The following is a 25,074-nucleotide window of genomic DNA, read 5'->3' on the forward strand; positions in this document are numbered from 1 at the left end:
AGTGTCTAAATTTCCCGACATTGGGATGTATTTTTGTGTACATAAATCTAATCTATATTCATTTTTAAGTTGCATATTTTCTTTAGTTTAAAATATAGAATGCGATGGAGGCGACGCAGGAACATGTTTAATGTAGTATATGTCGATGTTGGCGTGCAGTACAGGTTTAAGTATAATTTTGGAAAATATTATAATTATTTAATATAATTAATAACCAACGACGGCTAAACTTGAACCAACGACGGCTTAGCAGTCGTTGAACAGGAGAGAATGGCTGCCAAGGAAGTACAGAGCAACGACGGCTTAAGGATATTAGCGACGGTTAAGAGCCGACGGTGAAACAACGACAGCTTCAAAGAGTCGTCTACTCACCGACGGTCCCACACCGTCGCTGATACAACCGACGGTCCAAACCGTAGGTGCTAAATTCTTAACGACGGCTAGCCAATCAGACGTAGAACACAGTCGCTGATCCATCACCGACGGCCAAACGGTCGCTATTTGCTAATTCAACGACCAAAACTGCAACGTCAGTTGGTTAGCGACCGTTGGCCGTCGGTATCTGTATTAGCGACGGCTTTTTGAGAATCAGCGACGGCTTGAAGCGGTCGTTGACTGGGCCTTTTCTTGTAGTGATTCTAATTGGATCCCAACCCTATATATATATATATATATATATATATTATATATTATATATATATATATTTCTTATCTAGCGTCATGGGGGGTCCGTTAGCGGGATCGTTATTTTAATAGTCACCTTCTTGTTACTTTACTTTTGTACAAATGGTCATAAGTTAAACACTTTTTAACTGAGTCGTATTTTCCTTCTATAAAATCGTGCAAACTCGCTGCAAGAAAAAGGAAAATAATTAGTATGCTCATCAGGTAATATACCCATCACTAATAGAAATTAATGGTAAGTAATGATAGTGGAATCCAACTCACATGATTAATATATTTTAATACTTCTTTTAGTAGTGGGTAGATTACCCACCGGATAGATGTAGAATGTCTCCAAAAATACAATTGTTTTCTCGCAAAACATGACGTAATTAATAGGAAGGTGCAACTTCCAAACAAATTGTCAATCAAACACGTGAGGAAATCTAAGGCAATTTCCAGTCAACACACGCTTTTGTCTACAGTTGTTGGCATTGGCTTGTTGGACCGCCTTCGAGTGGTAGTCGTTCATGCTCGTGTTGATATCCTACAATATTACTTTACTAGTCTTACATGCACGCAATGCGTGCGATAACGTGTGACAACAAATGAAGTAGAAAATAAAATTAATTGGATATAACAACTGTTTTTACATTTTATCCTCTCAAAAAATTGATATTTTAAATGTACTACTTTCCCTCCTTTTTTTCATTCAAATGAAACAGTTAGTTATCCTCTATTTTTTTTTTTTCCTTTTTCTATTGTTTGGTGTCCCCCATGTGTTGCCTTATAGAATAGAGATTTCCAAATTGCCTTCGCGTGACGAAAGTTTTTCCGAAATGGTGTTAAACATGAAGAAAAATTCAAGGGATATTCCATTTGGTACCATTGTACTTTTGGCTTTTCCATTTGGTACCACTATTTTTCAGATATTCTACATGGTACTACTATAATTGATTTTATTCTCTATTGTAGCATGCAACTAAGTAAAGTGTTAATTTAAGTTAGAATAGGCTAGAGTTTTACTTCGATTTACATGTTTTAAATTTGCGTTAAGGTTTTAGTAATCGTTTTAGTCGTTAAGGTCAAAGTTGAGGTCATATTTGACAATAAAAAGACATAGAATATTATGATCATTTTTATGAAAATTTTGACTGAAAAATAGAGATTTAAGGGTTAAAACGACACCCTAAAATCTTAATTTATTAAATTTTTACAACTATAAATAGAAACATGCAAACCCAAACAAAACCGTATTCTTGTTCAACCATTAACTAACATTTTGCTTAAAAAATGGTATGATAAAGATTAATATTAAATTAGAGTGGTATCTTGTGGAATTTTAAAATAACAGTGGTACCAAATGGAAAAGCCAAAAATTCAATGGTACCAAATGGAATATCCCAAAATTCAAATTGGTGTTTAGGAACAATATAATTCCACAAAATAGTATTCACTTAGGCCTGGATTGGAGTTATTGAATAAAGAAATTCTCAAATCGATGCTTAGGGAAAACTAATTACAATATTAGACTCGGATGGGGAGTTAGTTTGTGCTAATGAGTCGATACATTTTTAAGTTGTTTTTTTTTTAAGGGAGATACATTTTTAAGTTGTTAGTGAAGCTGTGAAGTCATCAATGCACATTTAAGTTGTTAGTGAAGTCATTGGTGCACGCTTAAGTTATTTGCCAGAAATTACAGTAACTTTCCCTTATTCACGAGTTTTTACAGCGATTTTGCTACAGACCAGGTTAACAAAGAAGTACCATCGTAGCAACCCTAAATAGTATATTTAGGACTGTTTAGAGTCATCTGGTCTGGACCACATTAAATCGCAACTCAATTCGTTTTTTTTTACAATTTGGGTTGGTTTGCGGTTTTAAATTACTGGATTAATTTGTGATTTCAAGCAACCAGGAGTTTGGGGGTTGGTTTTGAATCTTTGTTAAACCAAACTGTATCGTAATAAACTGCAAAACTATTTAGATGATCTTTTAAAAAAAAGAGTTAAATCTTTTTTTTTTCAAGTACACTAGACAAAACGCATAAGACTAGATTAAGGTAAGGTTTATTCACTTCTTTTAGGTCTTTCACATATCTTATGCTCCTTTCGCAGATGAAAACAGTATCTTAGTTCTTAAATTACAAAACTCATATTGCAAATGAAAAAATGGTTAAATCGCATTGCACCAAACCATTTAGTGTGGTGCGGTTTTATTTTGATTGATTTGAGCAAAAGTGCAGCACAATTTGAATTGAAAAAATATTAAATCGTGTTACGTGTATTTGCGATTTGGTGTGTATTATATCCCAAACCACAACAACCCAAGCCACGAAATCACGAACAGTCCTAAGCATAACTTGCACGAATTGCAACAACCCCAAAAGTCGATAAAAGCTTTTGTAATATCCTGGGGAGGATCCAAGGGATACATGGTGGTATAGCTGTACCCTTATCCCAAAAAATGGAGCAAAGATAAAAGCCTAGACTAAATTCAATATAAGGCCAATCATTTAATGCTGATACAATCATTTAGGAAAAATGTTCCGAGTAGCCACGTTTCAGTTAACATTTATACTACCTCCGTTCTTTTTTAGTTACAACGTTTGACAAATTGCACTATTCATGTTCTCTTATTTGACCACATTTATTGATTTATATGTTAAACAAAATATAGTCATGTGGGTCTTGTTTGATTCGTTTCGATGTAAGCTTTCATAATATCAAATTTTTATAATTTTTACTTACATACAATTAGAGATAAAACGATTTGAAATTGTACATTGGCAAGCGTGAAAGTCAAAACGTTGCAACTAAATAAAAACAGAGGTAGTATTATTTTATTTTTATCATTTTTTATTCTATATTTCCACATGCAGTACTTCTCCAATATTGAGGTATATTTTTTTTTTTAACAGGAAGTAATTATTTTATTTAGGAACAAGAGAGGATTTTGTGCTATACCCCAACCAAAAGAACAATTATTACAACTTCTCCAGCTTTACAAAATTTTCTTTCACTTCATCGGGTTTCTAAAAACAAAAAAAAAATGAGTTTTCAATTTGCTTCCGCATACATCATGTATGTATAAGGCTAATTGTGTACACATCATTAGGTAATTTTTTTTCGGTGAGAAAAAGAAAAATGAAAGTTAGGTTGATTCATGGTAAAAAAAAAAAATTCAAACCACACACGGTAGAAAAAAAAATATTTTACAAAAATTAGGTTTGAATTGAGAAAATTAAGCAAACACATGTTACTAAAAAAATTAAGTTGTAGATCTATCCACCTAGTGCTATCAGTTTGGTTGAAAACCGATAGTTAAACTGCTAACTGATAACCAATTGAACATAATTGACTCATAACTGAAAAGTTAAAAATCGATAAGTCAATCAGCTAAAGTAAACTACAATCAACTGAACTGAAACTCAACGAAAACAAACTGAACTGAAATTAACTGCAGGGAAAACCGATTTAAACTAAACTAAACTCAACTGAATTTAACTAAAAATAATTATTTCAAACTGTTTTTAACTGAACTGAATAAAATTGCTTCTAACTGAACTGAATCAAGCTGTTTTTAACTGAACAGTATAAAATTGGATAAAACTGTTTTAAACTGAACCGGACCAAATTGAATTAAAATGTACAAAATAAAACTGTCTCAAACTGAACTGCTTTCAAAATGTAACAACTAATTTCGTAATTTTTTTAATAAATAATAATTACGTAAAGATAAAATACATGATTTCAATTTTCAACTATTGTTTGTATTGCCTATTGTCGTACACATGATTTCAGTAATTGACGTACAACTAATTTCGTAATTTTTTAAATTTGCCTAAAAATGTAAATGTATCACACGTGCCTCATGAGTTTTAATCTCACTAAAATTCAATTATTGTTTTATATCTAAAAAATCATGTAAATATATTAGTTTTATCTTTTACTAAATGTATAATATATTATTTATCTATAACTATTTATAAGTTGATATTATCAAAAAATCAAAATATTACAATTGATATTATAAAAATCTAAATGATAATTGATATATTGTGAAAAAGAGGAAAGTGAATTTCTTTCACTCTTGTATTAACATGCTAACATAGATCTATTCGACTTATCACTATTAAAACTAGCCTTATATGCACGTCATGCACGCGAAATTATTATCAAAATATTAATACGTGTATATATATAGTTCTTTAAATAAGTTTTAAGTATAAATACAATTCAGAAAGATATCAAATCAGAAACACTAAATTAAGTTCTCTATTATAAGTGCATATTATGTAAAAAAAATTGAACTAATCAAGTAAAATCAACAAATAACATAATTGTTGAGTAAAGGTCATTAACTACCAAAAGTCAAGAACAAAATTCATAAACTAACGGACTATGTACCCAAGATTTGGGATTTCAAGAGAGGTCTTATTCCACGCTACTTCTCTACTGCTAAAGGCTTATAGGTCCATGGATGAGGTTTGTGTTGTAACTAGGATTTTTCCCTCCCCCTAATTATTGTTTGGAACATTTAATATCGAATTGTAATATTTTTAAGTCTAGTATGTAAACCTTGGCTTCTTTGTTTACCAAAAATAAAATAAGTTGCAATTTGAAAAAATAAAATTGTAGGATCGGATATCAAGACGAGCATGAAAGAGCCACTAGAAGGCCACAGGCCCACAATGAATACAATGATGGACAAAAACGTGGCTTAACGACTTGATTGCAATTAAAGTTACCTTAAGAATTAGTGGCAGGGCCACATAACAAGTTGTGGGTTCAGTTAACTGTTAACCCCACTCAAACCTTAAAATTAAAGTATGTAACTTTATCTTAATCTGTTTGAGATTTTCGTGTTTTCTTATAAATTCAATTATTTGACTCTTCTAAATTTTTCGATTTTATTTTGACCGCACTAAATATATTTTCTAGATTTAATTTACTGTTAATAGGAATACTCACCTGCTTCGTGATAATTGTTTGAAAGTTGCAATTTCGTCAACCACCTTCGTATTAATTATGTCAGGTTATGCCAAATACTTTTCAAAGAAATTTTATAAAAGCCTTAAACATAAAACTCAAGCACCAAATACACCCTGCAATTCATATTGTACATTAGGATGTACTACATGTTAAATATATGTAAATATAGTTTAGTATTTTGTATACTAGGAAAGTTAATATTCTCCTTCTAGAATTAAGGCTACAAGCATGCTACTGCTATCTTGGTATTAGGCGTAATGCATGCTGGTGACTTTATATATATTGAACTAGAATTTTTTGCACGCGATGCGTGCTTGAATTTTTTTCGAAACAGAAACTCGATTTTCTTCGACATAAGAGTCAAAATTTGAACATTAGACATACAAAGTATAATTGTTTTTATTAGTTGCAAAATTTGATTGGTTTAGTTTCTGTCACTTAAGTCTCTCACCATTCTTTTTTTTTTTTTTTTACTTTTCAAAGTTAAATTCTATGAACAAAATATAAATTTTATTGAATTGATTTATGATTTCTAATATTGTAATTTTTTAGTTGATTTTTGAATTAAGTACAGTACTTCATAAATTGTAAAGAAAGTGGACACTTTGATTTCAAGTCAATTTTTTCAGAGGTTGTAGTTCGTAAGTGAATTTTTAAGTTTTTATAAAGTTTTCTCATTTTAGTGATTTGCATAACGTAAAATTATGCAATTTTATGATTTTAGTTGACTTGTGAGTGATTGTTATAATTATATTTTTGGTATTTTTGTTTGAAGCCCCCTTTGATTTGTAAGTGAAATTGTAATTTAGAATGGGAAGGGGGGGGGGGAATAGGCATTTCAAAAGAGGACACCATTGCCCCCCCTTCCCTTATATAGTAGAGATATTTGAATTGTATGTTAATAATAACGTTGAGGAAAATATTCTATTACTAACCCAGGTGAAAATTTTTGTTGTGTACTTGTCTTCATTTGTAGAGCTCCAAATGATTAAAAGTGAGTAGTGAGCAAAATATAACTTTAGGAGTATATATATATGTATAGGTTTTGGACACTCGGCATGACAGCTTCTTAATTAAGTGTTACTTCCTTCATTCTGATTTACTTGCAAGTTGCAACAGGAAAAGAAGGCACAATAATTTAGGTGAGGAGAGAAAGAAAATAAAATGACCTGTGTGATGATGAGACAGATAGAGAGAAAAAATATTAGAAAAACATAATGTTGCAATTAAATTGAAACGATCCAAAATAGTAAACGTTGCAAGTACATGATATACAAATTCTTACTACATTTGTACAATCTTTGAGTTGATTCAAAGAGAGCGAATAGTATGAAAGGGAAACGAAAGGATCGGTAAGAAACGTAGCGGGAAAAGGTTACGGCATTAAAGTTAACAATATGTGCCGTCTGTACTGTATACTCTAGATTACTATGAGTTCGACACGATACGATGCCATCGCGATCGATGTGTCATTGTGTTGGTGCCGTTCACAACCCTATCTCACAACATCTTATTATTTATTACAGAATTAAGTTCATCTTTTACCATGTCCAAGTCTTAACTATTGTGATGATGTGATTGAAGTATTGAACTATTAACGACAATTAAGTAGAGTAAATTCATATTATTATCAATGTAACTTTACATATTTACAATCTTTAATTTGAACTGTTCAACTTATCTTGGATTAAACTTTAGGCAAGATGCATTTTAAAAATGTAAAAATTTATAAATCAAACTCAACTGATTAATTCAACTCTCTGAAAAATATTAGAAAATAAAACTTATAATGTCATACATACATTTTGATCAACTAATTAGAAAAAAATTGACAGGCGCAGAATTTTACAATTTTAAACACCATCATAATTTTACAAATTGTAGATAAAAGCATGCAGAAGTATATGTATTTAATTTGACGGATTAAAATTGCATGCACGTTACCAATTTGAATTAAACATGTTGGACTATTCTACTAGCTGTGAAAAGAATAGGTAAAGATTTGGCGGCCTATATATAATGGTTAGCTCGTTGCTCTCAATACCAAAGGAAAAACAAGCGCATAAAAAACCTTCGACCACAAGGTTAGAATTCTTAATCTATGGTGGAAAGAAATAGTATTGTGCCATGGAAGATGGCAGAGATAGAAGGAGAGAGATAACAGAGGAGAGAGAAAGTAGAGAGAAGAAGAAAGATGCAATGTGTATTATTTTCTGTTAACCAAAGTAAAGTATCTTACAACCTATTTATGCTAACTAATTACATTCTAACTACTAACAACCTATTACTTGTATTAACATACTAAGTCAAATATACTTTGACTAAACCATGAACTCTTAACAAGGCACAAGCTAAGCCATGCCACTAATGTTTCCCTTACTTGTAATTCTATTTCTTACCCTAGTGTTTTTGCTTCTTACTAAGCACAGAAAAAATAATGAGGCTTTTCATCCTCCCCCTGGACCTAAAGGAATCCCCTTAATAGGAAACCTACACCAATTCGACGCCTTAAAACCTCACGTCTACTTAGCCAAGCTAGCCAAGACCTATGGCTCAATCTTAAGCTTGCGATTCGGACGCGTACCAGTTGTTGTGGTTCAATCAGCCAAGCTAGCCAAAGAGGTTCTCCAAACACAGGACCTCAACTTTTCTAATAGACCACAATTTGTTGGATCCAAAAAGCTAAGCTATAATGGGTTAGACATAGCTTTTTCCCAATATAATGAGTATTTTAGAGAAGTAAAGAAGATTAGTGTAGTTCATCTCCTTAACTCCAAAAGAGTGGAGTCTTTTGCCCCTATTGGTCAAGAAGAAGTCTTAAGGATGATTAAAACTATATCCTCATTGTCTTCTGCTTCAAAAATTGTTGATTTGAGTGAATTGCTTATGGTATACTCAAGTTCGAATATATGCAGGATCGCTTTTGGCAAAAGGTAATAATAATACCACCAGAAGTTAGTTCTTTCACACATTCTATATGAGTATATGGTGTACAAATGTAATTGTTATTTTGTTAGGCAGTGTTACCTTGTCTATAAGGATGACAGTGACTAGTGAGTCGTGAATTGTGTCAAGTCTTTGTGTCTTACAAGACTTGGCACGCACAACACGACATGTTGGCCTCAAGCTAAAGAGGTTTACCCATGGCGGAGCACGATACTCACACGTCTATATGCCATGCCCTAATATATGTCAATTGTCATGCATGCCCTAACACACTATATTACTAGCCTTACGTGCACGCAATGCGTGCGATAACGTGTGATAATATATGAAGTAGGAAAAAAATTAATTGGATAGAAAAACTATCTTTACAATTTTGTTTTCTAAAAAAAACTGATGTTCAGTTTAAATGTCTAACTTTCCCCCTTTTTTTCATTCAAATTAAATAGTTAGTTATCCCCTTTTTTTTTTCTTTTATTCATTTTTCTATTTTTTGGTGTCCTCCATGTGTTGCCTTATATAATGATATTGTGTCTTTTGTGCTAGGTCCTGTAATTTAGCTCATTTAGATGAAAAGCTATTTGCATGTGTACTCAAACTTATTTGAACTAAATTTGGTAATCAACTCAACCAAAAGTACTGCATCTTTTGATCAAAACTGCGTAATACAAAAGATGTGTGCTCAAACGTTTTTCATAGACGGCCAGAATTAAATGGGTTCTGCTCTCAGATCTTAGGTACTTATATCTGTATATAATACTCCCTCCGTCCCAAAATATAGTTCTCATTTTCATTTTGGGTGTCTTAAAATATAGTTCACATTTTCATACTTAGTTTCACATTTTCCCGTAATTTCTCTAGAAAACCGTGTCTCATCATTTATTTGCTTCTTAAATTTTGTTTTTTCTTTTGTTTATGCAACCAAAATGTTACCATTAATGCACTTTCACCAATTATTCTTCATTTTCTCTCCTAAAATCATCTTTTCCCATACAACATTTGTTTAAATAAACTAAAAATCTTTACTACCCCTACTTGCATAAATTACCGTAAAAAAAGAGAAATGAGAACTATATTTTAAGACGGAGGGTCATAGACTTATCAGAACTACCAAACATCCATACTTTAGATATATAGCTATTTTTGGGAAAGACAGTCGCGGAAGAATTAGGAATATAATTGATCATATGTTAGGAAAGTAAAAGTTTGTGTAATTGTGTCATATGGTTAACTTGCTTTCTTGAACTTTTCCAGGTACGAGGTAGCTGAAGGGTCAAGAAGCAGATTTCATACCCTACTAAATGATGCACAAGCCATGTTTATAGCCTTTTTCTTTGCTGATTTTTTCCCTTTGGGTGGCTGCCTTGATTGGCTAAGTGGAAACTCCTCGAGGCTTGAAAGAACGTTTAAGGATTTGGATGCATTTTATGAAGAAATTATCAGTGACCATCTTCACCCAGACAGGTCTAAATCTGAGCAAGAGGATATTATTGACGTTCTACTCAACCTTAGGAAAGAACGCTCTTTTGAGCTCACTTTGGACCACATCAAAGCATTGTTGATGGTAATTCTCACAATGTATCTCTTCCTTGCCTTTCATAGTTAGCCAATGAATTGATGCAGGGTTCTGGTTAAGCCGTTATATATACTTTATTTGGATATGACTATTAAAAATTTGAGGAATTACTAATTTTGATGGGTAATATTAGATGACTAATATAGATATAAGTAAAATAATAATATGTAAGATAACATAAATTCGTCTCAATTTATATTCCTAAAATATCAGTTATTCAAACTTTTTATACTAATAGATAATATATTAAAGAATTATATGTCAAATATTCTGCTGCCAAGATAAAAAATTTAAATGATGCAAGTAAAAAGAAACACTCCTTTATCTTATGATAAACCGACAAAGTTTTAATTTCCTTTTTAGATCGATTCGTAGATTAAAGCGTCATATTTTAGCTACATTATAGAAAAATTATAAAGTGGATATTTTAAATTTACACGTCCAAATAAATATGATAAGATGCCACATGATTTGATGATGTTTATTGTTATATATGGTTGAGGATTATAGCTAAAATTTATGAAATTTGATTTTGGATAAAACAAGTGGAAACTTTATTATGAGAAGGACATTGATAACTATAATCTTGATAGTATACTCCTTTTTTTCAGAATATTTTTATAGGAGGAACGGATACAAGTTCAGTGATGGTAGTTTGGGCAATGACGGAGCTAGTGAAGAACCCTCATGCAATGAAGAAAGTACAAGATGAGATTAGGAATGCAATACAAAATAAGGGTTTTGTAGAAAGATATGATCTTCCAAAGTTTAAATACTTTAAGGCAGTTGTGAAGGAAACATTTAGATTGCATCCTGCAGCTCCGTTACTAGTTCCACATGAAGCAGTAAAAAGGACCACAATTTATGGTTATGATATTCTACCTAAAACATTAGTTTATATCAATGTATGGGCTATTGGAAGAGACCCTAAATTATGGAAAGATCCAGAAAAGTTCATGCCTGAAAGGTTTTTTGAAACTTCGATAGATTTCAAAGGAAATGACTTTGAGCTACTTCCTTTTGGAGCTGGCAGAAGAATGTGCCCAGGGTTAAATCTTGGTATTGTTAACATGGAACTTGCACTTGCCAATTTGTTATACTCATTTGATTGGGAAATACCTGATGGTTTAGCAATGGAAGATATTGACACCGATGTGCTCCCCGGTATAGCAATGCATAAGAAAAATCCACTTTGTCTTGTTGCAAAAGAAATTTAATTTCAAAGTATAACCGGCCACTTACTTCTTTAAATTATAAAATTCTACAAATGCAGCTGATTTAGATGGGTGAAGCTAAGGTGAGGTTGTAAATATTCACGTGATATCTTGTATGATAATGCGTCTACATATTTGTCCTTATTATAGATATAGCATAATATGTATGTATCAGCTTGTACCCAAAAAAAATGTATGTATCAATTCTAAATAAGTGGTACCACACTTGGTCTTGTTGCTTGTCAATAACTCTGTGATTGTGAAAATTGTGGCCTTTCTCATGTCTCCTTTTCAATTTTTTTTTTTTTAATCACATAGTATAGTACTCCATCCGTCCCAAAATATAGTTCCCATCCATATTTAGTTCTACATTTTTCCGTAATTTGTCTAGAAAAATCGTGTCCCATCATTTATTTTCTTCTAGAAATTTGTTTTTCCTTTGTTTATTCAACCAAAATGTTACAATCAATGCTCTTTCACCAATTATTCTCCACTCTCTCTTTCTCAAAATTATCTTTTACCATACATCATTTATTTAAATAAACAAAAAATCTTTACTATCCCTCTTAGATTCTACTTGCATAAATTACCGTGAAAAAAGGGAAATGGGAACTATATTTTGGGACGGAGGGAGTATTAGATGCCAGGTCTAGGCGTGTACGTGAGGCTGTGAGTGAAATTTTCTAGGGAGAGGAGAAGAGGGGAGGGAAAGAGAAGAAGAGGAGGAAGTGAGCGGCGTTTAGAGAGAAGGTGTTGGGAGTTTTAGGTTAGAAATAGTCGGAAGAGTTAGAAAGAATAGTCGGCCGATGTGCATCAAATGGGCCCATATGGTCCGACGTAGGTCCCCTAATACAATCATTTGCATATAACATAATACAACGTTCGACGCAAATCCGCTTGTTCATTGTGCCCATTCGGTTTAGTTATTTGCGTCAAACATAGCAAAGCATCCAACACACATGATTCTCACACCCATTTGCTTTAAGTATTTGCGTCGAATACAACTTAAGTCTGACGCACATGAACCATGATTTGTGTCGTATTCAACACCCATCCGACACAAATGATACTTTTGCGTAGGTTCGCCAGTTGTACGACGCACTTGATGAGACGCAAATCAACGTTTTTATACTAGTGATTGGTAAACTTGAGGTCATAGGATCAAAGCCTAAACTATGCAAATTCAATTTTTTTTTATTGTACTGGATTACATAAAGTAAAACATTATTAGGAAAAGTACCACGTGGCGCCGTTTCTGTAGTTATCGGTTTTAATTCCGTAATATAATTGATGTATCATATTTTTTGATCAATTTAATATGGTCTTTTCTTTGTTTAATAATAACTTATTGGTTAGGAACCCACGTGGATGAAATCTTAGAGCCGCCACTAGTTGATTTCCAAATATTAATAGACTTGAGGTGCACCCATTAATATAGGAGAGTTTAGATAACTTACAAGATCAATTGGGATTTGATGTTAGTTAGAGCAATAATATAGACCATATTTTTCTTTAGATTTAACCGCTTCAAAATCTCTAGATCTGATGTTGGATGGTATATATGCTCTTTGTCCCATCAAAAAGAAATTTAAAAAACATTATTGCTCTTTGTATTTCGTACATACCAGAAACAAAAAAAAAAAAAAAAAAAAAAAAAAAAAAAAAAAAAATCAGTGGCATATCTGAGTATGTGACTCTCTAGTCGTCTCTAGTTACTTCCCTTGGGACAAAAATTCATCCTTATAGTTGAACTTTATCCACAAAAATCTCATAGGCAGCATTATCATTTTGAAGACAACAGCTTGGTTTTTCTCAGGGCACGTTTTGTCGATTTGTTAAACACGGATAAAACGATCTGCAAATCATAGCCATATTGATATAGCAACACCCACCAGTAGTACTGGTTCTACAAAGACTACAATTGCTAGTTTGCTACGTACATACTCCCTCCGTTTCTTTTTAATTTACTCACTTCACTTTGGGGAGAACCAAGGAGGAAATACAAAAGTATAAAAGAGAAACGGAAAAGGTGGAGAGAGAAACTAAAAAGTGAGAGAGAGAAACAAAAAAATGGGTTAAAATATTAAAAAGTGAATGACATGAATGGAAAAAGAGAAGAAAGTAATGTGATATGTTAACAAAAATAGAAAAAGCAACGGTGTGTAGATTAAAAAGAGACGGACTAAAAAGGAAAATGTGTAGATTAAAAAGAAACGGAGGGAGTATAAAACTTCGATTGTTTAGAAGCCAAAATTTATACTAATATATTAAGAAAACGTTCTAGATCAATATTACTTGACACTCTCTATTTAGTTGTTTATTTCCATTTTATCATTATACATTTAAAAAAAAAATTAGAACATGCTACTCCACCACCTTATATATACTACACATATATATATATATACACATATATATATATATATATATATACACATATATATATATATATATATATACACATATATATATATATATATATACACACACATATATATATATATATACACACACATATATATATATATATATAGGAATAGGATCTTGTGAAAACACCCATAAAGCTGAAAACTGAAAACTAAAAATCTGAGCCGTTGATTATAAGATTGACGATTGCACATCAACACTCACACGCAATCTCGCTGTATTTCCTTTCACACAACTCACCTATCTGTTTCTCTCTCTTCTATTTTTCTGAACTCTTACTCACCTTCTGTTTCTCTTTCTTCTGTTCTTCTGAATTTCTTCTAATCTCTCTTGCTCTCACTATTCATCTTCCCTAAAAGAAAAGCTAGAAACAAATCCATTATTCAAATGTTCACGTTTCATTAGAGCTCTCTTCATTCATCCCTAAATTGCGATAATTAATCAAATCAATAACAACATCAGTTAGAAAATCCTTTAATTTTCGAATCATGAAAAAAAGATAATCGTGTTTCAGAGAATATAGGAGAGAGAAAATCGCCGGCGAGAGGGTTGCTCACCTTCCTGAAGTGAAAACCATGCTCTGGAAGATATGAAGGTGACGTTAAGTCTTCTCTGTATGCATCTTCTTGTGTATGATGCAGTGGTTGGTTTGATTGATCTGGTGGCAGAGCAAATGTCCAAATTGTATGATTTGGATTAGTTTTTTCTTTTCTTACATTACTCATTCTTTAAGCTTGTGATTTGCTACTTTTAGCTTATTTTCGCTCAAATTTGCTTTAGTTGTTTGACAAATTGTTTGTGTTTTCGCATTTTAAGGTTGAATTTCTTGAATTCGCTATTTTCAGCTCAATTGATATTAAATTCTGGTCTTTTTTTTTTATTATTCGTATTCAATTCTGGTCTAGTAGTTTGAGAATTCGCTTGTGTTTCAAATTTTTAGCTTTTGAATTCGCTATATTTATCTCAATTGATATTATTATTTCACCAGATTTTTTATTTTGAGAGTTGAGAAAGAAAGAGAAGGCTGAAGAAGATGAAAGTGGAAGAAGAAAGTGGGGAAAATTAAAAGTTGTCGGTGATTTGATTTCTGACTTGTGAATTTTTGGTGGATTTTGGTGTAGATTTGTTGAAGACTTAAAAGTTACCCTCATAATACTCAAAGTTACCCTTATAATACTCAAAGTTACTCTACACAGATAAGAATTAATTATGATATACTAAAGTTATCCTAAACGTACTAAAAGTTACCCTTATAATATATAAAGTTACCCTTATAATATATAATGTTATCCTTAATATAGTGAAGTTACCCTAAAACAGGCAAAAGTTACCCCTAAAGTATATAAAGTTACCCTAAAAGTGGTAATAGTTACCCTTGTTTTCAGTTTTCAGACTAAGAGTTGTTTTCAGCGGATCCTACCCCTATACATATATATATATATATATATATATATACTAGAAATAGTTATATGCAGGCAATGCGTGCGTTGATTTCAAACCTTGTTAATTTATTAATCTGTCCGTACTATAGTTATGATTACAGTAAATGTGAAAGATTGATAGTCAGATGAATTAAGATATATTAATTCACTAATGTAAAAAACTAGCAAAGGTTGTGGGTGCATTTTATATATTTGTGAATAGATGTAATCTCCCGTAATTTATGAATTTTATAAATATTTTTTTTATATATTTTAAGATATTTTAGTATTTAAATAATTTATTTCCTGAAAGGTTGACTATTTGAAAGTGAAAGGAATTATGTAATGATTTAAAAATTCAAATATTTTATTTAGTCATACTTTAAAATATATTTAAATAGCTTAAACACACATTTTGGTTTACAAAAGGGAATTTAAATTGGGTTAGAGGAACCCAACTACTCAAATCACCCACCACTAAATAATATATTAGCCCAAACACCTTTACCTAAGCCCAAAAGAGGGAAACTATATGAACCCCCAAAACTCCAAAATTTTCCCACACTTATTTTCTCTCTTTTCCTCTCGCCTTATTTTTTTGGCTTCTCTTCTTTCTTTTTCTCTTTTTCTTCTCTTCTCCTCCTCTTCGTGGTTCTCGGGCAACCGTCGCCAATCGACCTGACCGCGCCAGCCGACCGGCCAGTCATCGCCGCCTTTTCCTCCGCCGTCGTCCTTTCCTCCCTTCTCCTTTGCTTTGGTTATTTCTTCCTCCTCAAATTATATTTAATTAATGTAAAGTTTATATTTTTAAGAATTGTTTTAATATGTTTATGTTTAAAGTTATAATTTGATGATTTAAATATAAATGTAAGATTATGTAATTTATATAATAAAGTGATTAAATTTCAAATTTTTTTATTGTGTTTGAATTGAGATTTAAGTATTGAAGCATAAATTGTTAGGGTTTTATAACTTGAAAAATCATAATAGTATATTATAGTTTATGAAAGTGAGTATTCTTATGATTTTAATTATGTTTAAATATCTTTTAAAAGGATTATTATATTGTAAGTTGCTGAAAATTTAGTAAAAATGCTTATGAAGGAGTTTTTATGATCGATCAAAGTATGAGTCTTTAAGGGTTTTTAACAACTAGTATAGGAGTACTATATTAGGAGGCTTTAATAATTAAGTTTTAATGATGGAAAATGTTTTAAAACACTTTTAATTTGAAGAGGGTTTAAAGTATTTTAATATGGCTGGAAATTTATAGATTATTGATTTATGGTTGTATTGGTTATTTTAGGCAGAGAATTCTCTTTAGACGACTTTTAAGCTTCTGAAAGTTGTCTCTCGATTTGTCTACACAAGGTACGTATATACATATGTGTTGGTTGGGCTAGTATCATGTCCTAATGATGGGATTTATGTAGTACATGTATAAGAAACTATTTTTAGTTCATATATGATTTGTATTCAGTTAGATTTGCATGTTGTATGTCCTTGTGTGAAACATGTTGATTTTGATGATTATATTATATTTGTATGAAATATTGATGTAAGCATATAGAATTTGGGAATAAACTTTATTTTATTAATTCAAGTGAGTGATAATAAATATTTATATTGGTATTGGATCATCAGTGAATTATGTTGTTCTTTTTGGATTATTTAATCACTTTATGAGGACGATAGTCTTATTTGGTAAATTGATTATTACACCTATTAGTTGTTGACTTGGTTCAATAAATAAAGGAAGGTTATGAATTTAATATAGAAATTAATCTTGGGTTGTTAAGTTGTTGAACACCTTATTATCTAATCTTAAGATAAAAAGGAAGTTTGTGTACCTTGATGATTATATTAATGTACTACTTGCGAGTCATAACAAGTGAATAAATTATTAATAATGTAAAGTGAAACGTGGATAGCAATACATTTATACTTGTGGATGTTTGAAGTGTTGGACAAGTATGAGTTGGGGTACATGGTGGTACCTCATGACTTTTCTCGGGACCGGATTGATCACCGTGTCCTGTTTTTATTTTAAAGGTGCCTCAATATCATAGGTCAGGGGAGTACGGAGTCGTGCATGTTACTTCATCTTCTAGATTGAAGACTGGTTTTAGTTTAGACAACTCATTCTATTCACCATTCCATCTAAATTAATTAACTTATTAGTTGTGGAGTTTAGTTCAGAAAGTAGTCTGTGATGATATTATATCATTATTTATCCCTTCCCTCATATATATATATATATATATATATATATATATATATATATATATATATATATATATACATATACATGTATTTATGTATATGTATATGTATAGTATAGGATCTTGCTAACGGATGTCACAAGGTGTTGGATAATTACGAAGTATATTTTTATAAATGTATAAATCTTAAAATGCATTCCAAAATCACATGTGGATCGTTGTAATTAATGTTTAGATTTTTTTTTTTTTTTATGGTTAATTTAAACTATGCGTTACTTCTTGCGACTTTCTCATAAAAGGAAAGCTGGTTACTTAAATATAAACTTTGAATGTAAATAAAAAAAATGTTGTGAGATAGTGTTGTGATTCTTGTGAACGCCAGTAAAACACCAACATCGACCGCGAAAATTAGTGATCTACAGACTACAGACTGACTACAGACTACAGACTACAGACTACAGACGGCACATACTATGAAATGTCGTAACCTTTTTCGCTACATTAGTTGCCTATCCTTTCGTTTCATATTGTTCAGTCTCCTTCAGTCCTTCGGATCAACTCAAAGATGGTAAAAATATAATAAGAATTTGTAGAAGTAATGATCTTATGAAAAGAATTTTCTATACAAATTTATCTGAACAAATATTCGTCATCGGATAAAACTGCATATGTTTTCTTGAGCTTATTCTACTTAACTTAAATTATTTTATGTAATCTTAATTTATTTTTGGTGGAATTTATCTCTAATTTCACTTTTTTTGATTTTTTCTGAAACTTAGAGTTGATTTTTGCTAAACCTAATTTATTTTCAACTTATTTTTGCTGAATTTAATTAATTTCCATGAACTTATTATTACTGAACATGTTTTTGCTGAACTTAACTTAGCTTATTGGGAAATTTCCTCCCGTACCCCTGAGATTTGTCGTAATTCTCATATTACCCCTCGCATATAAGAAAATTTTCAAATATCCTTAAATAAATTTTGTGATTGAGGCTCAAGATACCCTTACTAATGAAATAATCCTAACACTATTACTCCCTCTGTTTCACAATATAAGGCACGCACGAGGTTCGAGGTCGAACTTTGACCATTTATTACTCTCAATTTATGTTGATAAAAAAATTTAAAAAATAATATTATCATAGTATTTTTCAAGTCGAATCCAATGGTATAATTTTTATAATTTTTATTTATCGTATTTGAAAGATATTTGTGATCAAAGCAAATTTTCGTAAAGCTTGAATGCCTTATATTTTGAAATAGAGGGAGAATTTTTTTCTGTCCCTTCTCCATCTTCCTCTTCTTTATCTCTCTTCCCATCATCCTCCATTAATGATCTTCGAAATCTTCAATTTTATCTCTCTCCTTCTCATCTACGTCGTCCTAAATTCTCAAAAGTGAAAATTTCACTCAAACTACTTTCAACATCCAATACAAGCAATTCAAGACATTTAATCGAAATTCCAAGCAATAACAATTAATCAACTTAAACATAATTAAACAAGAAAAAAAAAATAAAGTCAAAAAACTAAAATCTAACTAATAACCTGAAGGATTTCATCAATGATAGTAATACTTCCGCAAATTTCCTCACTACTATTAGCAGTCCAACTATGGCCATTATACAACAGATGAGGAGAGAGAAAAAGAAAAAAATGGCGAAAGAAGATGAAGATCGATGAATTTTATTTTTTGAAATTCAGGAAGATGGAGATGGGAGGAGAGAGAGAAAATTGAAGGTTTGAATTTCATTAATGGAGGATGGTAGAGGAGAGATGAAGAAGATGAACATGAAGAATGGAGAAAAAAAACTAACAATGCTAGGGTTCTATTATTAGTTTGGGTATCTTGAGCCAAAACACAAAAATCAGGAGTATATGAGGTATTTCCCAAATGTGAGACGTAATTTGAGAATTTCATCAAACCTCTAGATCGAATATCTCAGGAAATTTCCCTAACTTATATTTACTGAACTTAACTTATTTTTGTTGAAATTAGTTAACTTATTTTTGCCGAACTTAACTTAATTTTATTGAAACTTATTTTAATAATTTGAGGAGAAAAGAGCCTTAGCTTACTATTTGTTAGGTCATTGCTTGAACATATTTACTATGATGACGAATTCAGTATATTATCCATGTGGTTTGGAATCAGTGAGTAGTAACGTGAAAAAAAAACTAAATTAAATTGATTGAAGAACAAAATACATCAATTCTAAAGAATTACAACTGTAAATAATTAAAATTGATGATTACAGGATTAATTTCTTTGATTATATAAAAATAAAAAGAATAATGATAAATTGTTCTACACTTTTTTCTACTTTGAAAGCATTCTAATACATCATCTTCGCTATTCAAGCAAAAAGATTATTTCTCTTCGAAGAAATCTGATTAAACTTCAATAATCATCCATAAAGACCAAAATGGCCATTAGGACAAACAATACTACCTAGTAACTAATTAATAATCATTCATTCACCCTATTAATCTCATGGCAATTTGATAATTTCAATTTATCCGAGCATTCGAATATTCCAATTTGTAAATAATCCAAGCATTACTATAAATTGGAATCACAAAATTGTTCGCTATCCTTGAACCTGCATGGCAAGAAAAGCGGAAACACACTTTTTCACAAGCGGACCAATGAGCCAAACTTAATCCAACATATATTGTCCGCGCATGAATGCATGATTCTTTTAAGGCATGTTTTTTTTTCCAGAATTTCGAAATTGTAACTAAACCAACTGAATCCACGTTAAAGTCCACCCAATTTCACTACAAATATTTTCTTATTTGGCGACCTCAACAAATAGTAAGGTTTTTCTTGGGATTAGATCAATTTTTTTTTATAGGGTTTGAGGGGTTGGGATCTTGTTTGGTGGGCAACAGTTAGTTTTCCAATTACGACTCACTAACATTATTTATGAACTTATAAGAAAAAAGAAAACTTATACAATCTATTTGTACTACTACATTCATGAAATCAAGAGAGAATTGTGTTTAAATAAGCAAGTACATCACTACGTACTACGTTAAACTAACAACCACAACAACTAAGTGAGGGCAATATCAATGTTTTAATCTTACAACACTATCAAAACTAAACCACTAATTTAGTGCTACTATAATTTAGTTAACAATTTAAACGCATGTTTATTTAACTAACTAAAGATAACAACTCGATTCATTAACAACCACTAAGGGTGCATTCTGTTCAACTTAAAAAATTAAGTTTAGGTTCCAATAGTCAAAGTTATCAGATAAGTTGCAATAAGGTCTAATAAGGGCAATAAGTTCCAATAAGGTCTAATGAGGTCCAATAAGTTCCGATCAGGTGCAATAAGTTCCAATCAGGTGCAATAAGTTCCAATCAGGTCTAATAAGGTCCAATAAGTTCCAATCAGGTCTAATAAGGTCCAATAAGATCCAAATAGTCAATGTTTAATAAACATTTGTTTTATTGTCAATTATTTTGTTATTCATATTAGCTGATTATGTTATTATTAGAATTTTAATTAAAGTACCACAATGATTATATATATTACTTGTATTAGTGTCTATTATTTATTATTTATTTATATTATGTCTATTATTTTATATTTATTTGTATTATGTCTATTATTTTATTATTCATATTACTATTAGCTGATTATGTTATTATTAGAATTTTTTATTAAAGTACCACAATGTATAGTATATACTTGTATTATTGTCTATTATTTGATTATTCATATTGCTATTAAATAATATTATAATCATGGTCAAATAATTAAGGTTAACAATAATAATAATAATTATAATTATAATATTTTACAATTCGTCTTTAAATAACTAGAGATAACATGTAAATACCCAGCCGGGTCCTTAGCTCAAAGAAGGTTAGCATGACAAAAGATTTTCTTTATATTTATACTAGATTTCGGGGTTCGTTGACTGGGTACATAGAAAGCGGGAAAGGTCCGAAAGTAGCAAGCCTCTTCACTACTAGTACAGAGGCCAAATAAAAGGTTGCTCATCAAACAAACGGGAGGAGGTGGTCGACCCGTTCAGTCAAATTCCGAAGAAAGACTGTTGGCGGGAGGTGGAGACATTTCTGCGACCCAGGGTTGCGCTTGAATTGAAGTGATGAGGTCTCAAAGAGGAAAGTAGGGCTCCTAAGGTAAATCATAAACCCTAACCCATATTGGGATATAAGAAAGTTGAATGTCAGAGGGTTTGATTTTACCTTGAATTTATAAATAGTAAATTTTTTTTGTTAAATTAATTATCATAAGAGATAATTAATAATAATTATTTTTAAAGGATGAATTTTATTAATTATTACTTCATAATAAATTTTGAGGGGTAGTATTTACGTTAGGGTAATATTTATATTACTAATAGTCAATTTTTTTGTCTAATAAGGTCAAATAAGTTTCAATCAGGTCCAATAAGTCCAACAAGTTTCAATCAGGTCCAATAAGTCTAATAAGTTTCAATCAAGGCCAATAAGGTCTAATAAGTTTCAATAAGGTCCAATAAGTTCCAATCAGGTTCAATCAGGTCCAATAAGTTGAATCAGGTCCAATCAGGTTTAATAAGTTCCAATAAGTTCAGTTCAGGTTCAATAAGTTCAGTTCAGATAAGGTCCAATAAGTTCAGGGCCAATAAGTTGAATAGAACGCACCCTAACTCCTATTTTGAACCAATATTCCCACAATCATGATAGTGACTCAAGGTCACCGAGGACTTCAAAGGAATTGTACACGAGACATCTTTTTCTTATTTTCTTCCAAATTTGGCGCCATTTTAGCACAAAGGGTTGTTTTGGCACTTTTTTTTCTACCTTCCTCCACCGACGTTCACCCTAATTTTCCGACCTTGGTTTTGAACGACAGTAATGAAGAGCTCTTTTCGGACTATCTACTATATTGATGGTAAATCTTGCATCTTAAGAGTGTGTTTCATTGGGAGGAAAGTGTTTTCCATGAAAATTTATTTCCTCACTTTCCTCTATTTAATTTGGACCGGATTAAGAAAAGGAAATATGAATTGAACTTCATTTTCAAAGGTGATCACTTACCCTAAAGAGGCAAGGGAAGCCACGTTTTCCCCCAACTCTATCAAACAATACCATGCACAACAAAAACAAAGAAAAATAAGTTCACATGAAGTTACTTTCATGTAATCAAACAAAGGAAAATCAATCTACAATTGAGTTTTATTATGGAAAATGGTTTTCACGAAATATCATTTTCCATTGGACTATATTCGTCCAATCAAACACACCTTGAATCTTAATGACCTATTACTTGGCAAATTTTGCTGAATTTTGGTCATTCCACGACCCATTTATATGATTTCATTTGTCACTTTCCCCAACCAGATATATATTCTTCTTTGGGTCTCTGCATTAATATTTACCGTGTATTGGATTTATGGGAATTCTCTTTTTTATAATTTTGATTTTTTGTCTGCCCTAATGAACGAACCAATATGGATACCAATCTTTTTGAGAATTTTGTGCGACCAAAATTCAACTGGAAGTTCTGGAAGCGCAATTTAGACTTATCATGAAATGAAGCGACTCGTTTAGTTGATACAATTTATGGTTATCATGAAATGTTTCCTTTTATATATATATGGAAAAGCTAACAAGTGCCCAGGGGCATTAGATAAGATAACTAAAATGGAAATATTAAATAAATCTAAAGATTAATTATACCAATTGACGCGTGATTTTGGTTCTAAGATTTATACCATTCGAGTAAATATACATAGTGCTTATCTAACATCCCGAAACATCCGTTAGCAAGAACCTAATTACAATACTATTATTACTTAATTTCCTCACCTACTTAATTTCATCAATAACTAGCCATTTAATTTTCACTTAATCTATCTAATTACATCTACCCCCATTAATGATTCCCTTCCTTTTTCTATCTACCACCATGAGCCTCTCCTTCCACATCATTCTCATCATATTTGGAGGACTTCCGCATCACTGAAACCATGTGTCTCCCTAGCTCGTCTGGCCCGAAACTCTATCCTCTCTCGCTTGAGCCCGCATTGCTTCAGTCAGGTCCAAATCCCCCCTGTATCAGGTCCAACCACCTGCTTTTTCTTCCTCTTCTCACACGAGCCCAACTTCCCTTTCTTCTTCTCTTTCTTTGGCCTCTTAGCCCACATGCAATCCTACTTCTCCAATGCCTGATCCAACTTCCACACTTTCTACTGACTCGACCGTGGTAAACGTGGGAATATTCCCTCTGTATTATTAAAAGATTTTGTCACTCATTTTGTGGCCGCTGAAAGTCCATCTCAACCTGCTTCATCTCCTTCAGGTATTATAGCTCATTATATTAATTGCACAAATTTTTCTGAGAAGTGTTGCAAATTTCTTGCTTCTGTTATTTCTCACCCTGAACCCAGGTCTTTCAAAGAAGCTATGAAGCTAAGGATGATGGTTGGAAAACTTCTATGCATGATGAAATTTGTGTTTTAGAGGATAATGGTACCTGGATACTAGAAGAGCTTCGTCCTGGGAAGCAAACTTTAGGTAGTTAGTTGGTTTATCGCATTAAATATTTATTTGATGGGTCTGTGGAACGTTTGAAATCTCGTCTTGTTGTCTTAGGCAATCATCAAGAGGCATGTATTGATTATAATGAAACTTTTGCCCCTGTCACTAAGATGACTATTGCTAGGGCCTTCTTAGCTATTGTTGCCTCCAAGACTTGGGAACTTCATCAGATGGATGTTCACAATGTTTTTTTATGGTGATCTAGGTGAAGAAATTGATATGAAACTTCCTCCGAGTTTTGAATGTCCTAATCCAAATTTGATATGTCGATTACGTAAATCTTTGTATGGTTTGAAGCAGGCTCCTTGTTGTTCGTTTGCAAAGTTGGTTTCTACCTTGAAAGGCTATGTTTTTATTCAGTCTTACTCTGATTACTCTCCGTTCACTTATACTAGTGGGATTGTGCAACTAAATGTTCTCGTATATGTTAGTGATCTTATTATAGAACTATATGTTAGTGCATGCTTCTGGCGCATTATTGGATGATGCAGCACCCTACAGGCGCCTCGTTGGCCGCTTGATTTATTTGGTTGTTACTCTTCTGACTTACCCCTATGCTGTTCATGTTCTCTCTCAGTTTATGCAGGCTCCTTGTTAGGAACACTGGGATGCTACCCTTCGTGTGGTTCGTTATTTGAAAGGTACCCTTGGACAGGATATTCTTCTTCGTGCTGATAGTGATTTATATCTAAAGGGTTGGTGTGATTCTGATTGGGCAACTTTTCCTCGTACTCGTAGATCTCTCACGGGGTGGATTGTATTCTTGGGTGCTTCTCCTATTCCTTGGAAGACCCAGAAAAAACATACAGTCTCTCGCTCTTCTACAGAGGCTGAATATCGTTCCATGGCTGCTATTACTTGTGAGCTGAAGTGGCTAAAGGCCCTTCTTCTATGTTTGAGTGTGCAACATCCCAAATTTTTTTCTTTGTTCTGTGACACTCAGTCTGCGTTACACTTGGCTTAAAATCTAGTTTTTCATGAACGCACAAAGCATATTGAAGTCGATTGTCATTTTGTGTGTGATGCCATCACTGAAGGACTT

At 32.0% G+C, this 25,074-nt stretch overlaps 1 protein-coding gene and 1 long non-coding RNA gene across 3 annotated transcripts; both read left to right on the forward strand.

The window, feature by feature from the left end:
* The first annotated feature begins 7,719 nt into the window (after positions 1–7,719).
* Positions 7,720–11,639, forward strand: LOC104887890 (6,7,8-trihydroxycoumarin synthase-like). Its single transcript, XM_010672662.3, has 3 exons — positions 7,720–8,590; positions 9,855–10,164; positions 10,788–11,639. The coding sequence occupies exons 1-3, from the start codon at positions 8,016–8,018 to the stop codon at positions 11,391–11,393; spliced, it is 1,491 nt and encodes a 496-aa protein (XP_010670964.1). The 5' UTR covers positions 7,720–8,015; the 3' UTR covers positions 11,394–11,639.
* A 2,300-nt stretch (positions 11,640–13,939) lies between these two features.
* Positions 13,940–24,603, forward strand: LOC125494801 (uncharacterized). Of its 2 annotated transcripts, XR_007271043.2 has the most exons (3): positions 14,006–14,501; positions 16,545–16,609; positions 21,384–24,603. It is a non-coding gene; the product is annotated as an uncharacterized LOC125494801 (long non-coding RNA). The 2 variants fall into 2 exon arrangements; XR_007271042.2 differs by lacking the exon at positions 21,384–24,603 and having other exon boundaries at positions 13,940–14,501; positions 16,545–16,836.
* The last annotated feature ends 471 nt before the right edge of the window (positions 24,604–25,074 follow it).

The sequence above is a fragment of the Beta vulgaris genome, chromosome 1 (genome assembly GCF_026745355.1).
Source record: "Beta vulgaris subsp. vulgaris cultivar EL10 chromosome 1, EL10.2, whole genome shotgun sequence".
In the NCBI taxonomy this organism is placed as follows: domain Eukaryota; kingdom Viridiplantae; phylum Streptophyta; class Magnoliopsida; order Caryophyllales; family Amaranthaceae; genus Beta; species Beta vulgaris.